General features: G+C 37.8%; 1 protein-coding gene across 5 annotated transcripts in view; it reads left to right on the top strand.

The window, feature by feature from the left end:
* ttc3 (tetratricopeptide repeat domain 3) overlaps positions 1–15292 on the top strand; it is a 44914-nt gene extending 29622 nt beyond the window's left edge. For 2 of the 5 annotated variants that reach the window (XM_076275293.1, XM_076275294.1), the window contains exons 22-45: positions 76–198; positions 1667–1768; positions 1847–1939; positions 2036–2097; positions 2572–3020; positions 3130–3402; positions 5583–5629; positions 5783–5842; positions 5925–6007; positions 6098–6256; positions 6356–7004; positions 7078–7146; positions 7251–7400; positions 8149–8288; positions 8504–8572; positions 8685–8885; positions 8964–9048; positions 10676–10777; positions 11416–11624; positions 11726–11852; positions 12435–12599; positions 13519–13677; positions 13807–13899; positions 14610–15292. In XM_076275293.1, coding sequence (XP_076131408.1) covers positions 76–198; positions 1667–1768; positions 1847–1939; positions 2036–2097; positions 2572–3020; positions 3130–3402; positions 5583–5629; positions 5783–5842; positions 5925–6007; positions 6098–6256; positions 6356–7004; positions 7078–7146; positions 7251–7400; positions 8149–8288; positions 8504–8572; positions 8685–8885; positions 8964–9048; positions 10676–10777; positions 11416–11624; positions 11726–11852; positions 12435–12599; positions 13519–13677; positions 13807–13899; positions 14610–14723 — 3783 coding nt within the window. In that variant the 3' untranslated portion in view covers positions 14724–15292. The remainder of the gene's footprint in view (positions 1–75; positions 199–1666; positions 1769–1846; positions 1940–2035; positions 2098–2571; positions 3021–3129; positions 3403–5582; positions 5630–5782; positions 5843–5924; positions 6008–6097; positions 6257–6355; positions 7005–7077; positions 7147–7250; positions 7401–8148; positions 8289–8503; positions 8573–8684; positions 8886–8963; positions 9049–10675; positions 10778–11415; positions 11625–11725; positions 11853–12434; positions 12600–13518; positions 13678–13806; positions 13900–14609) is intronic. The other 3 variants (XM_076275295.1, XM_076275296.1, XM_076275297.1) reach the window with 3 other exon arrangements.
* Positions 15293–15673: the final 381 nt, after the last annotated feature.

The raw sequence follows: 15673 nt of genomic DNA, 5'->3' as shown, positions 1-15673 counted from the left end.
TTGTTTTTCTTGACATCAGCTTTGTCATCATGAACAGTATATTGTTCTGAACAACTTTGAACTGTACTTTTTCAGGATTTCCTTGAGGTGTCCATTGAAATTTGCAGATTCCCACCTTTGCCAGATGCAGTATGCAGACACAAAATCGGTCAAGACCATTTAAAAAAAGAAATTTACTTCACGGATCCAGGGTTTAAGGTAACTTGTTCTCTCATTTGTCACAATAAGCAAGTATGTCTGCTCAGCAGCCAATTTGGCCCAGGCCAGTGCAGTCACTAGTGGTCTTCACTTTATTCACACAAGACTATGTATCAGTAAGACTACTGTATATGCACTGTTTCCTAATACGGAGAAATCCAAGATGGTTTTCACATTGGGTGTGCTTCTTTTCACATTGGGTGCAAAGCAGTTCTGTTGACGTTCAAACAAACAGAGAGCTAGCTCGCTCCTCCCTCCCGTGCAATGGAAACTCTCCTAAACACGCATCTCATCGGTGATTGGCTGGAACAGTTTATGTTTTTATGGTCCAGGCTGGACCAGGTTGTTTTTGTTGCCATTTTTGGAGCCTGGGCTGGTCACAGAGACCACGTTTTTTTTACAGTGTATTCAGGGCACAGGCAGCTAGCGGATGGTGAGGGGATGTTTGCTGTATGTGACAAAAAATGTTTTAGCTTAGAAGCTGCATAACATCGCTTAGAGTACCTTTAAGGTGGTTGACAGAATGCCAAGAGTGTGAAATGCGGTCATCAGAGCAAAAGTTGGCTGCTTTGTAGAGCCTAAAATGTATCATTTATAACCCTACATGTGTTATTTCATAGTTTTGAGTTTTCAGTGGTGTTTTACAATGTAAAAATAGTTCCAAAAAGAAGGAACCATAAAAGAGTAGGTGTTTCAAAACTGTAATTTTAAAATGGTAGTGTAACTATTATTCTATAAACAGTAGTGCAACTAAATTATTTTTAAAAAAAAGCAATCTGGGCCTGTATTCACAAAGAATCTTACGGCTAAAAGTAGCTCCTAAGTGGCAAATTTAGGAGAAAGTCCTAAATATAATAGGCGTGTCAGTTGTAACTTTACGGCTCCTAATTTTTTGGACCAAGATTAATTCACAATGTATTTTAGGGCTAAAAGTAGCATCTAAGTCTGGGACAGCTTAGAAGTAGTCAAGCGGACTCCTGACTTACTAAGATCTATTCACAAACAATCAATTAAGCAGTATGATTAAATGACCGCAATGTTTTTAAATGCACATGCAGAATCACTAACTAATTACTAATCACTAATTGTCAGGATTTAAACTAAATGTAATGTTTCATTAATCAATATTTAAATAATTAAATTGATTCTCATCTATGAAAATGTGTCTTCACACATACCTGCTGCCAGTCAACCAATGACCGTGGTCACTGCAAGCGAGCTTGTCCGTGAGATAATGATAATTGGATTGAATAGTTAATCAAGCAAAATTCTTAAACAATTTTTTGATTCATTTCAGGGTTACCTGTTGTGGTAAGGCAAAAATCAAGTTGTAGTTTAAAACATTCAACTTAGTTTATATAGGGAAAGGCACTGTAGTTCATTGTATAGCTCTGATAAACAGCTAAGTATTTATGTAGTCAAGCTGCCCTCTTCCCATTTATTATTCTAAGCAATTATATTTTCACAGGGATTTCATCGTATCGTATGCAGTCAGAGTTGTGTTGTGGAATTCCATACCAGCTGTTGGAAGAAATTTAAGACTGCTACATTCTCTGACAAAACAGATAAGGTAACAGTTTCTTTAGTATGCTATTTTTTGTTTTTGTTTTTGTCTTGAAGCATTTAGTTAACCTGAATATTTTTGCAGGATTTTCTACAAAGCACTTGCTTCACCCCTGACTGCACTGGCACAATTAGTCAAGTAGTGATTGTCGGGTCTACTGGAGTTACTAAATGTGAGGTAAGGTTGTGGAGTTTGCAAGTGGCTCAATTATGATAATACATTAGATTTTTTATTTTGTAATATTGCTAACTGTGTGATATTCATCCCCTACAGTTTGAATCTGCCATCCCAAAACAAACCTTGCAGAGACCAAAAATAAAGCAACGATCAACACGGTGAGCCATTTGAACTTTTAATTACACCATTCAACTGCTGCTTCACATCACATATTTCTGTGGACTATGTCAGGAAAAGATCATCATAGGTGACAATCTGGCTGTGGAGCCACATATATTAAAAATCTTGGCTCTCAGGGTTATTTCAGAAATGTTATGCGGGAAGAGACTGATCACCAATCACCAATTAATGGGGATCTATGAAGGGAATTCATAACAGTAAACATGGTGGATTTGTAACTGGGTTTGTAATCAAGTCCTACCCTGTGATATTGTTTGAAGCTGCATATCTGACATTTTGCCTCACCTTATGTTTCTCCATAGGTAAATGTGTTACAATTAACAACTCAACACACAAAGAATTAATAATCATATATTTTATAGACTTATTAAATGTCTGTTTGGCCATCCTATGTGGAATTGTTGATCTGTCTTTAGTCAAGAAGGGGGTAATATATATATTTTTTGTTCTAGTCCTAAAGCCGTAAAAATCAAAGAAGACCAAAAACTGAAGCACAGCAGACAGATGGCCTCTGTTTCAGTCCAGGATGACTTGATCATAGAACAGAAAGTCAGCATTGGAGAATGTGTCCCGAAAGGTATTGATGTACCAGTCCAAGCTTGGCTTGATGAGGATCATGTCTTACGTCAAATTGGTGAAATGAGAGACAGCTTTGGAGATGGAACCCTTGGTGTGTCTGCTTTTATGACTTTTCTGAAGCCATGGGCTGAAAGAGATTTGGCCAAAGGCCTTGAGTGTCCAGGACTAAATGAGGAGGAGCCAGCAGTGCTTAAGGATGTGGTTGGTATGCTTCTACAGAAGAAAAGCAGAGTGTGGGCAAGAATATTTATCCATGTTCTCAGTGCCTGTACTGACCTGAAACCAAAGCTATTGGAGTGGGCTCAGCATTTGAATAATCAAGGTAAAATATGTGCTACAATGCATGCATTTTTATTTTGTTGTCAGGTTTTAATCAAATGTGGGTCGTCCTGAAAGGCCTTTGTTAAGAAGATTGATTTTACTTTTCACAGGTCTAAAAACAGCCAAGACATTCATTGAGCGTTATGCAGAACCCTTAGAGGAATTGGACCTTGGACTTTTGCTTATATTCCCCCCATTGCAAGACGCCCTTATTGAAAGGTTTGGGACAATGCCGGATTTGTTTAGCAGTGCTGAATTAACTATTACAGAGTACCTGAGACAGGCCTCACCACATGAAATGCGTTTGTTTATCTGGACACTTGAGCAACACAGAGATGAATACCCCTCCTGCCATACAGCCTTAGATGAGTATTTTGCAACAGGTGAGTGGTATATGTCCTTTGATTAGTGTGTCAGAAATCTTGAATTAGTATATGAAAAGTATTTAGAAATCTTGTTTTCTTCAGCATTATCCAGAATTATGAGCTATGGCCATTTTCTCAATGGACAAATCTCAGTACACATAAGGACAACAGTATTATATTGATAAATATGAATATAATGCCACTTAAGCGGTTAATTGTTAAATTGAAACATACATAGACATACATAAATGCAGTAAACATACATCAGAGAATGACATACAAATAAAAAGTTTATACAAAATAAATTAAATTGGTAAAAGCAGTAACAAACACAACTAATATGCAACACCAAATTGATGAAAAGTAATGAAGTCTACTCCAAACCAAATCTAACCAACCACATTGAAGTGCTGAAATATGACTTCATCTAAACTTTTGTTGGCTTCACTGCTGATTTATTTCCCCAACTATATGAACCTTGCATTCAATGTCACTGTCCATTATGGCATTATTTAGACATTTCTCACTAATATATGAAATCCTTACTGTGGACATGTTTGTTTGTTTGTTTGTTTGTTTGTTCTCATGTAAAGTTCCATTTAGGTGTCACAACATTTCTGATCTTTATGTACTGGGTCATTCCGTGTCAAATCACCCAGTGGCTGGCAGGTAACCCTCTCCCAAAAAATCTGAAAAAAAATCACAGGTGTTTGTAGACCAAACCTATGCATAAATCTTAAATAGTATATCTGTATCACTAATGGTTCCAAAACTACAGCCCTTTGAAGTTTCAAGTCATTTTAAGCATCGTGGTGAACAATCCTTTTTGTTCAACTTCCAACATTATTGGCTCTTTTGGTATTTCACACACATTAGTGAAACTATGTGAATAGAAGTACATTTTCCTGTTGAATTAAACAATCCAATCAAATCAGGTGTATCTTGTGTAATTCCCCCTCTGCAAAGCTCTGAAAATGGCTATAAATTCATTATGTGAAAAAACATCACCACCTTTGAGGGCTTGTCATTAAAAGAGTATGTGACACAAATTCATCAGATTTTTTTCCCACTCATGTATGGATTATAAGGTCATGTCCATGCATTAACTTTGGTTGTTAACATTATCATATTGTCAGAGCATTTTTATTAAATTGGGCTTGATTTTCAAAAAGCCCGTTTTCATCTTCTCATTTCACCACGTGGACAGTTAACAGGATTTTTTTTAATTTTACCATATATCATTCTGTATGTGAGGATCATCTGCCCAAAATTTGGGCTTGTTGCTGAGTTTCTTCATTGAGATAAGATTTTTTAAACATATTGTCTATAAATCCACTGAATTTGTACTTTATCTGCAGTACCACTTTGCACCACATGTGGTGCTCTTTTAATACAATGGAAGTCAATGGAAGAGTAAGAGAGTCACTTGTTTGCTTTTTGGACTGAAACAGAGGCCATCTGTCTGCTGTGCTTCAGTTTTTGGTCTTCTTTGATTTTGGGCAGATGATCCTCACATTCAGAATGATATATGGTACAATTTAAAAAAATCCTGTTAACTGTCCACATAGTGAAATGAGAAGATGAAAACAGGCTTTTTGAAAATCAAGCCCAATTTTAAGAAAATGCTCTGAAAATATGAAAATGATAACAACCAAAGTTAATGCATGGACAGGACCTTATAATACATATATGTGTAGGAAAAAAATCTGATGAATTTGTGTCACATACTTTTTGGATGAGAAGCCCTCAAAGGTGATGTCTTTTCACATTATGAATTTATAGCCATTTTCAGAGCTTTGCAGAGGGGAAAGTATACAAGATACGTCTGATCCGATTGGATATTTTAATTCAACAGGAAAATGTACTTCTATTCACATAGTTTCACTAATGTGTGTGAAATATCAAAAGAGCCAATAATGCTGGAAGTTGAACAAAAAGGATTGTTCACCACAATGCTTAAAATGACTTGAAGTTTTAAAGGGCTGTAGTTTTGCAACGATTAGTTATACAGATATACTATTTAAGATCTATGCATGGATTTGGTCTACAAACACCTGTGATTTTTTTCAGATTTTTTCGGAGAGGGTCACCTGCCAAATTGCGCTTAAATTGGGTGATTTCACACGGAATGACCCACTTGATAGAATTACTGCTGTGTTGTTCATGACCACTGATGAATATGTGTCTACATTTGACAGATTGTAGTTATTTGGTAATCAAAAAGACAGAACATGAAAGCCCAGCTGTAAGTATTACATTCACTGACCGTTCTATCTTGACCATTATAATGTTAACCTATTACAACAACATTACATTGTGTTTCTGATTGTCAAAATAGGGCCCTTTATGTCATTGTTAGTTATTATCACACAAATTGTACACTAAACACCTTTTTTAGAATCTGCATCATAAGAAGAGCAAGAGCAAAAGGAAAAAACACAAAGAGCCCAACTCAAAGGTTAGTGCAGTTACTGTAATGTTATTCTGATCAATATATTTGTCTTGGCATTGAAGTAAATTGAATCACCTTGGTTCTGCAGTCTTTTCTTGTCTTGTCTGGCATGAGCACTGGATCCATAAGAGAAGAAAAAGAAGATGATTATCTTTATGAAGAGGATTCATTGTGAGTTCCTCGTGATCATGGTCATCCTACTGTATGTGTTCTAATGTTCTGTCTGTCTAATAACAGGCTTCTGTAACTTTTGTCTTCTAGCAGCATGCTTCTTGACAGCCTTGATTCGTTTACCATTCCTGATTACCTACGAGACCAAGTTGCAGAGTTTGAAGAGGAATGTGTAGGTGCTGGAGATTCTATTCATATTAGGAGAAATCTATACAACATTCCAGATCCAACAAGAGAACATTTGTATGAGTAAGTAGTCTAAACGTACAGCACTTACATTCATTGTAATTTTTTAATAACTCATAAGGAAAGTGAGAATTTCACCACTATGTTTTCCCATTTGTTCAGTTATTTTGCTCAAGTTTTAGAGGAACATGGACCTTTGAAAACTGACCATCCATTACTTGTGGGAGAGGTAGAAAACTTCCCTTCTGATGCTCTGAAAAAAATTGATGAATCTGGAGGACTGAAACCTTTCCTTCTGGAGTCTTCACGATTTGTTATGAAGGATGACGTTATTGCCTTATTGAAACATGCTGGAGTGCTTCAGAATGTGTCTCTGGAACAAATGGATATCTCATGTTGCTGCCATTTTCAGGATGTTTCTGATGATTATGGAACCATTCTTAACCCATTAGCAGAAGAATTTTACCCAACAATTTGTAGGACGAGAAATGCCGCTTCTGGGGATTTGTGTAACAGAGCATTTGGAGATTCCAGCTGTGTGCCATATACAAGACCTGTTCATGAATGCCGACATGTGCCCCATCTTCAGAAACCTTGTTCTCGAACATCAAAGTCCTCGCACACACCCTTTGGCTCTACTAATGAAACCCCTCTACCTCGAAGACATTTTGAAGTATGTGGTACTGCTATTCCTTTCTCCTCTATTAGGCAGACAGGTGCATGTTTATCATCAAATGCTGTACAGGATTTGATGAGGGTCGATGGAAGTAATACTAGCTTCCACCATGGAGTGGCAACTAGCAATGAACAGGTAGGGGTATTTGAATTGGATTGAATGGTTCATCAAAATGATTGCCATTGCTAAAAGTGTCCTTTAATTTTAGGCATTTTCTTCAATGGGAGACGATGTCGCAGTTAATACTGAGGCATATCACCTCTTTGAAAATCTGAAAGTGAGTACAAAGAGGCTTAGGGCTTCCTTCCACCTTTCATTTGAGTGTTATATCTTGGGTGTTAATGACTATCTTGAGTTCTTGTCTCTTTTTATTTGTGTCAGGGCGATATGACAAACAAAGAAAAAAACAACATGGAGTGTAAAAAGGAAATACCACAACTAAAAAAAGACCTTGAGTCTGATATTCAGAGGAGAAACACTGATTTAGCTCAACATAAAGATGTTTATGAAGAAATCTGTCAGCAAATAGAGGTAATTAGTGAACATTCATCAAATAAATGTACAGGTGGGTCTCAAAAAAATAGAATATTGTGGAAAAGTTCATTTTCCCCCTACTTTATCTTGTAACAAACTTGGACTGAATTTGTCTGTATATTGTTTTTAATGGTTCATAGAAACACGCATTCGTGGATTCAAATATATAGTGTATATTTATTTGTGACTAGTTGATGAGATACTTAGCCGTAACCATTAAGATTAAAACAAAAAAAAAATGGCTTGAAATATTTCACTTTATATCTAATGAATATATACAGGGTTTCTGCGGGTCATTAAAAAGCATGAAAAGTAATTAAATAGATTTTGTGAAAATTCAGGCATGAAATGGCATTAAAAAGCATGAACCTCGATGTTCGGAGGCATTAAAAATATTAAAAAAATTATGTAAACTTTTCACAACTTATTTTGATTATATAAACATCTAAATCTAATTTTGATCGGAAGTATAGCGTAATGGTTGACAGGCGGAACCTTTTAATTGGCTGTTTTTTACTGCCGGTGCACAAAGTCGCGACACTGGATGCTAGTAATGCAACGTGCTGTGAGTGTATCTGCAGTTGGACATGGGCATGAAATTAGTTTGTGGGGGGGGGGGGTATTTTCCACGATATTCTGATTTTCTTAGACCCACCTGTGTAGCCTATACCTTTTTGTTTCCTGTTGTTTTGTATTCCTTTTTCATACATTTATGTTTGTCCTGTTTGTCTTTTTTATATTTTAGAAAATCAATAAGGAACTTTGTTTATTACAACAAAAGTTTGATGAAGAGATGAAAATGTATCAGCCAGAGAAAAAGGAAAACCAGGAAACACTGAAAATTTTGAAAGCACAAATAAGCAGTTCATCAACAACAAATGAGAGGTTTAATTGCCATTTTTTCTGTCCTTTATTTATTTGCTTAGTCACATGTTCTTAGTTTTTTTTTTTTTTTTGAGAATTTTGGATTACATGGTGTTGAGAGATAGAGGTAGTCCCCATGTCGTCACAACACGTTTTGTCATTTCTGCTGTAACAGTTACAGTTTTACAGCCAAGCAATAATCTGCCATTGCAACTAATCAACTCTTTCTTTTTTAGTGTTGCAAAGGACATCATGGAGCAGAATAAGACGTATGAGACAAAACGTACTTATTTCACTACAATAAGGCAAGTACTTACCCAGATGAAAACGGTTATAAGCACATTTAACAGCTTGAGCTAATTGAAGACTTCTGAAACCGTAAGAATTATATTTAAATATTGTGCAATAATTTCACAGCAACCAGTTGGCTGCTGAAAAAGCAGATTTGAAGCGTGAAATTGACAGATACAAGCAGTTGTCTGCAAGACAAACCAAAAGGTCTCAACTAGCTGGGATTTTGATGATTGAGAGCCGCCAAGCCCAAGGCCTCAGAGAACTGAAAAAATGTGCTGTCCGGGGTAGAGCCATTATCAACCGCATCACTGAACTCTTCTCTAGGTAAGGATCCAGAAAGACTTTGGTGATTTACATCCATGTAAGCATATGTATTTCATGGCACTTGTGTTTTGTCCTAAGGTACCCTTCTTCGGGACTTGAAGGACTTATTGATTCATGGAAGGCTTGTGTCCACGATGCAGAGCAAAAAATTTCCCAAACCCAGGTGGGTTTCCTACCTCTGTGTGCTTGGAAGTGTAATTCATTTTTGTTGCTAATCCACAGATTTAAATCATAGATTGTCATATTGGATTTGGCCATACATACATTGCCAGTTTTTTGTATACACTTCTAATTCAACAATATTGAACATTGACATTTCAAGCAATTTGTTAATTGCAAATTAACCCTCGCCACAGGGGTGCCCCAAGGCTTGGAGCTGGGGCCCCTTCTGTTTGCCATAAACAGTACACCACCTTGCTGGGCCCGATTACTCGCATGGCTTCTATCACCCAACGATGCCCAACTATATCTGTCTTTCCCGCCTTACAACACCGCGGTCTCGGTACAGATCTCTGATTGTCTCGCTGACATATGCACTTGGATGAATGAACGCCACCTCCAACTAAATCTCTACAGCCAAACAAACCATACATCACAACATCAACAACAAAATTGATACCTTCTCTCTTGCTCCTACCAAGGTTGCAAGAAACTTGGGTGTCATGCTTGATGACCAGCTAACCTTCTCTGACCAGGTTGCCTCTGCTGCCCAGTCGTGCTGCTTCACATTATTCAATATAAGAAAAAAAACAGGCCATACCTAACCCAACACACCAACCAGCTCTTGGTACAGACCATGGTTATCTCTCACCTTGACTACTGCACTGCCCTCCTCTCGGGCCTTTCGGCTTGAGTGGTGAAACCACTACAGATGGTTCAGAACACTGTGGCGTGTTTGCTTTTAAATCAGCCGAAAAGGGCACAGGTTATTGAGTTCATTGAGCTCCACTGGTTACCCTGAACCGCCCACATCAAATTCAAGTCACTAATGCATGCTTACAAAGTCATGGCTGGATCTGCTCCCACCTACTTAAATGCTCACGTAAAGGCTATATTACCCCTTGGTCACTTTGTTACTAGAATTGTTGCCTGCCACTGCCGCCCCTACACACATGGCAATCCAGACTATGTTCATTTGTAGCTCCCCGATGGTGGAACAGCCTACCAAGGTCTACCCGAGCAAGGGCTTCCATCTCTATCTTCAAGAAGCTACTAAAGACCCAATTCTTCCGAGAATACATCCTCTCCTACCACCCAACAACCCAAAAAGCCTAACATACACTTTACACTTACCATGCACTTTCCTTTCTTCCCTCCTCGATGGCTTTCTTCTACCACAATTTCTTACCACTATACACTTTGACTAGTACTTAAAACTTCTGCACTCTTATCCATTGGTAGTAGTATTTATTTAGTAGTATTAACAGTGACCTAAGCCTCCTCTGCATTGTATCTTGAATGTTATTCCTCGTTAAGTACATAGCTTTGGATAAAAGCTAAATGAGTAAATGGTAATGTCTGGTAAATTAATAAATAGAAATGTAATCATGATCATCTATCAGAAAACATGGAACCAGTTATGTGGTTGCCCAGCAACATTGCTTAAAAGGTTGCCCAATGTACATGTATTAACACCATAATGTTGTGATGTTTGTATAAAACTTTTAAGATAAGATACTTTTATTGCCACACAACAATGTTGATGGTAATTGTTTGGCACAGCAAGAAGGTATCACAGTACAGTGGGGAAAAAAGACTGAAGTAAGTTTTGACTTTGCTTAATGATTCAGGCTCGGTACAGGCAGCAGATGGAACTGTTTAAGAATGGGACAATGCTGAGCAGGCTACCCCAGATTTCTGTGCCCGCATGCCCCCCAACACCCTCCGAGCCGGTAAGAAAAAGGGATATGAACTCGGTGTGTATGGTAATAGTCCATTGTATTGCTTATTTTAATTAGTCATGTCGCAGGAAACCATTTTTTCTTGTTTGCTTTAAAAAAAAATATGTGACTAGGGTACTTACCGGGCTTTCAAAGTGGACTGTTCCCTTCCCTGCCTGTAATGACCATAGTAAGGAAATGGTCATAGAGCCATTCCAAGCCAACTATAGTCCATTGCTGATATGATATTGCTCTTGGGTCTTTCTCACAATGTGTAACGGTAGGTTGCCTTCGCAGAGAATTTTGCTTCGCTCTCATTGAGGTTGAAAGGGGGGCGATGAGAGTGAGTTCGATGAGGCAAGCGAAACAGAGTTAGGGAAAGTTTAACTTTATTCTAATTGATATTAGAACCAATGTGATAGTATAGAACCAATCAGCCCGTAACATGAAAATATTCATATGATTAAAAGGTGCTATTGGTGCTTGTATTAACACAGATTGTTTTTTATATGTCACACAAACTTAAACAGGGAAAATAGACCACTGTAGATATTAGTTTAAACACCGAAACTTTTCAGCTAGCTGACAGTTTGAGCTGACATTTGTTTCTGTATGACTGTGGTGCTATGTCCTGCCTCTGTTTTGCATAGATTTTGGACCCAGAGTCATCTACACATCATCTTGGATTAAGACAAATATACTCACACCAGAGTGCCCAGATGCCAGCTAGCTTCTCAAATCAGAACTTTCTCCAATTGCCTGACATGTCTGCTGACATGCCTGCCCATGGAACAAAGGCACAAAATATCCTTGAGAAGATGGCCGATCACTTAATCACCATGTTTCCTCATTTTGAAAGGTGAGTCCTTAGAAAGGGTCCATGTCATCTGTCTTGCCGTTAACCAGCACCCCCATACTCCAATTTATTGCCTCTCTAATTTAACGTGTCTCTTGTTTCAGGGAAACCATCATAACATTAATTCATGAAGTGATGTCTGCACATGGAGGACATCCTTTGTCGCTGTCTTATGAAGAGACAATTAGAACAGTAACCCAGCACATTTTGAAATCATCAGAAGATGAACAGGTGAACAAGGCGAAAAATTGAATTACACTAATGAATAGACTAGGATGAGGTTGATAAAGTACTAGCTGTGATGCCAACTGACTATAGAGTCGCCTTGCATTTCCTGAATGAAGACAAAAAAGTTGCACTGGTACACACCAACACGACAACAACACGTTACATATATGTAGTGCTTTTCTCAACACTCAAAGTGCTTCACATGGAAGGGGGGACCTCACTAACCCCCGTTAACACTACTGCCCATTTCCAACTAGCATGTACATAATGTATCTGCGTGGTATGCGGATATATAAAGGCACAGATATACAAAACATTAACAAGGCAGCACTTCAGTGTCAACATGTGCTTCACACACTGCACTGATTTGGGCCACATTGACCAGATTGACCAGCCTGACGTGATCAGACGTCCAGCCCTCGGCCTGGTGTGCGCTGGGCTTTTATTACTGTTGTAATAGCACTTTTGAAGGGTGGCAACACTGGGAGGACACACGGAAGTAATCAGAAATAGGCCTTGGGGTCTTTGAATGGGTATGTCTGTATTGTGTGACATTATTATTGAGATGTGATTGACTGTGTTTAGGGGCAAATGAACTCCATCAGATGTCAGGCAAGTGGTCTTGAGGCTCAGTCTGAGATGGGTCACATAGCATCAAGGCCATATTCCCCACTCAGGCCAACAGGAAAGCCTCCTCCATCCCATGTGCAGAAAAATCTATCCATTTCAAGACCTTCCAATTGCAGAACAGTAAGACAACTTTACATCATTTTCCATTGCAAAGGGCACATCATGGTAACACTTGAATCATCTTCCTTAAAGGAGAACTCCGGCCAATTTTAACACAGAGCATGGAATGTGCAGCTCTAATTTGGAGCTTCCATGTTGTTAATCATTAATACTAATATCTAAACATTGCAATGCTGAATCATTCATTGTTATTTTATATAGTGGTGTTATGTAAGGACCCTGTTCATGTTGCACAGCACTTATCATGACATGTTGAGTATGTTAGGAGGCACAAATGCACAGTTTAGCACTCATAGCACAGCTTGTAGGCACTTTGGCTGCTTTAGCCGCTAGCAGGCTAACTCGCATCAGACAGCAGATTTTTTTCACGTTTTTTCTGACCGACAGTATTCCGTGAACATGATCAACTGAGCTCCGTGTTAAAATTGGCTGGAGTTCTCCTTTAAGGCTAATATAAATAATAACATAAAGGCACGCCTTTATTCGCCTGGCTTTGGCTTGCCAGTGGAAACTCTGCTATTGTACTAAGGGTTTATATGGCAGAGTTATTTTTACTAATATTATTAGTAAAGCTTTTTTTTTTACAATAATGGTAACACAACAACGCAATATTGCAGTAATGGTTATTCCTTAAAGTAATTGTGTAATAAGTATTCTATTTTAACAAATTCCAAGAAGAAAATGTTGTTTGAACTATTTTCCTAGGAGGTAGTCAAACATCAATGACATGTCCTGAATTATGATATTAAGAATGTTATTGTATAGTACTACATAGTAGTCACAATGTCCTCTCCCATATGTACACATAACTGCATATTAAGTTGACTCGGTATCACTGAATGAGTATGTCATAAAATTGTTCAGAAGTGCTTTTAAGGTATTATGGAACCTCATCACATTGAGATAATTGTTTGTTTAGGAGCAAATGCATTCCACCGACAGTCACTCAGGCCTTTTCGATGCCCAGTCTGATAGAAGTCAAATGGAATCGAGACCATATTCACCTGGGAAGCCAACTGGAGCACCATCTCCTGTCTGGAAACGTGAAGCTGCGCAAAGACAAAATAGTCGCAGAATGGTATGTTTTTCACAAAGATTCTTATCCTTCCATATTTCCTCTTAAAGTTGAAATGGTGGCAAGAAATTGCAAGCATTTTGTTAGGATTCATATATTTAATGCATAATGTACTTTTTAAAAATGTCACAGTTGAATATGGAGGACCCTTGCATAATTTGTCATGAAGATGTGCTTCCTGAGAATCTGTGTGTACTCGAGTGTCGACATGGCTTCCATCATGAGGTATGTCAACCTGTATTTTAAAAAGATGCAATACAAACAGACACATTAAAGTTTACACACCCATGCTAAAGTTGACTAAAAAGAGGAATAAAAATATCATCTTTTGGAAATTAATCTTATTGCCTTAATTAAAAAATGAAGGACAATCCAACTTTTAAGGACACCAATTTTCTTTGTGAATAAATAATGTACCGTAAATAAATACATGTTCTTCCTTAAAATACAGGGGGCATAAGTATACAGGCAGATTTTTATTTTTAAAGGCCAGTTATTTCATGGATCTAGGATACTATGCATCCTGATAAAGTTCCCTTGGCCTAAAATAGTCCCACATCATCACATACCCTTCACCATACCTAGAGATTGGCATGGGGTACTTTCCATAAGATCATCTCTCAATGCAAATCAAACCAGCTATTAGGCTAACTGAAATAAAACCATACCAATATCTAGGTAATGGCGAAGGGCTTTATCAGGATGCATAGTATCCTGAATTCATGAAATAACTGGCCTTTAAAAATAAAAAATCTATGGGATTGATTTTTTATTCCTCTTTTTAGTCAACTTTAGCATGGGTATGTAAACTTATGAGCACAACTGTAAATGATTTAGAACTTGTCAACTTATTGTTTTTGCGGCTACACACTTTAACATGCAATAGAAGATGGCTATTTTAAAAAAAAAAACATACATCTGTGTTTATTTTGTAGTGCATCAACTCATGGCTGAACACACAAAGTACATGTCCTACTTGCAGAAAGCATGTTCTCCATTCAGCCGATTTCCCAGTGCTGCCGGTCCGGTTAGACAAATCTAATATGTAGCACTGCATTCTTACTCTGGACATTCCTTTCTTCACACTATGACTTGATCATTCCTCTTCCGCATAAGGAAATGCTAGCCAAATTTGAACATTTGAAACATTTGTTTTTCTTTTTTTACTTTTATTTTAATATTCGTTTACTTCCATTTTCTGATATGCACAATTCAAATGATTAGTTAGTATTGCATACTAATCTGTCTTGTTTCATGTTTACTATCATGTAGTAATTCTCATAATTTAGTTTTTAAATTGTATTTTTTTCACTGGCACATTCAGGATTTCAATGAAAAAATCATTCCCAGCTTATATGAGGCTAGCTGTTCCAGTTATTTTATTTGTGTCAAATGTTAACTGGCCTTTAGTGTGAACGCATATCCAGTTTGATGGTTATGCTTGTTTAATTTTCTGAAAATAAAGTTCAGTTTTAAAATGAAAAGACTTTTTTTTTACTGCGCTGTAATCATGCCTATTTGTGACAAATTAGTAGCCTGGGAAAAACCCAGACGTACTTCCGGCAAATTCGAGATTCGCTCTGAAAGTCCGTCTGGCCAAGAACCCATTTTAGCCCATAGACTTCTCCAGAATAAGTCCCGCCTCTGTAACTTCTGTATCCATCCAACCTCCGGGCATCGAATGTCTATGGAAAATAACATGGCGTTTCGAAATATCATACCGGTAAAACATCTGTAGGTGGCGATGTAGAAAAAATGGTGGGCCGATTGACCTACACACTTCTGTCATCTAGTTTCCACTGGGTTTTTGATTGTCGGTGCTGTTAAAGTAGAAATATATTAGTAAGAAGCACTAAGCTAACGCACGCTTCAGACGCCGCGACTCCCCCAGTCAAGGTTGCATAGAGTTCGTGACACCAGAGCCTGTCTACGGAGGTGGCACTAACCCTGTGTGAAATCATCATGTTTGATAGGTTGTTAATATACATTCTGAAAACGT

The sequence above is a fragment of the Alosa pseudoharengus genome, unplaced genomic scaffold, assembly GCF_046254945.1.
Source record: "Alosa pseudoharengus isolate Yale_2024_CS ecotype anadromous, Long Island Sound unplaced genomic scaffold, YU_APseudo_1.1 YU_APseudo_1.1_scf_8, whole genome shotgun sequence".
Lineage (NCBI taxonomy): Eukaryota > Metazoa > Chordata > Actinopteri > Clupeiformes > Clupeidae > Alosa > Alosa pseudoharengus.
This window is presented reverse-complemented; position numbering and strand designations above follow the sequence as displayed.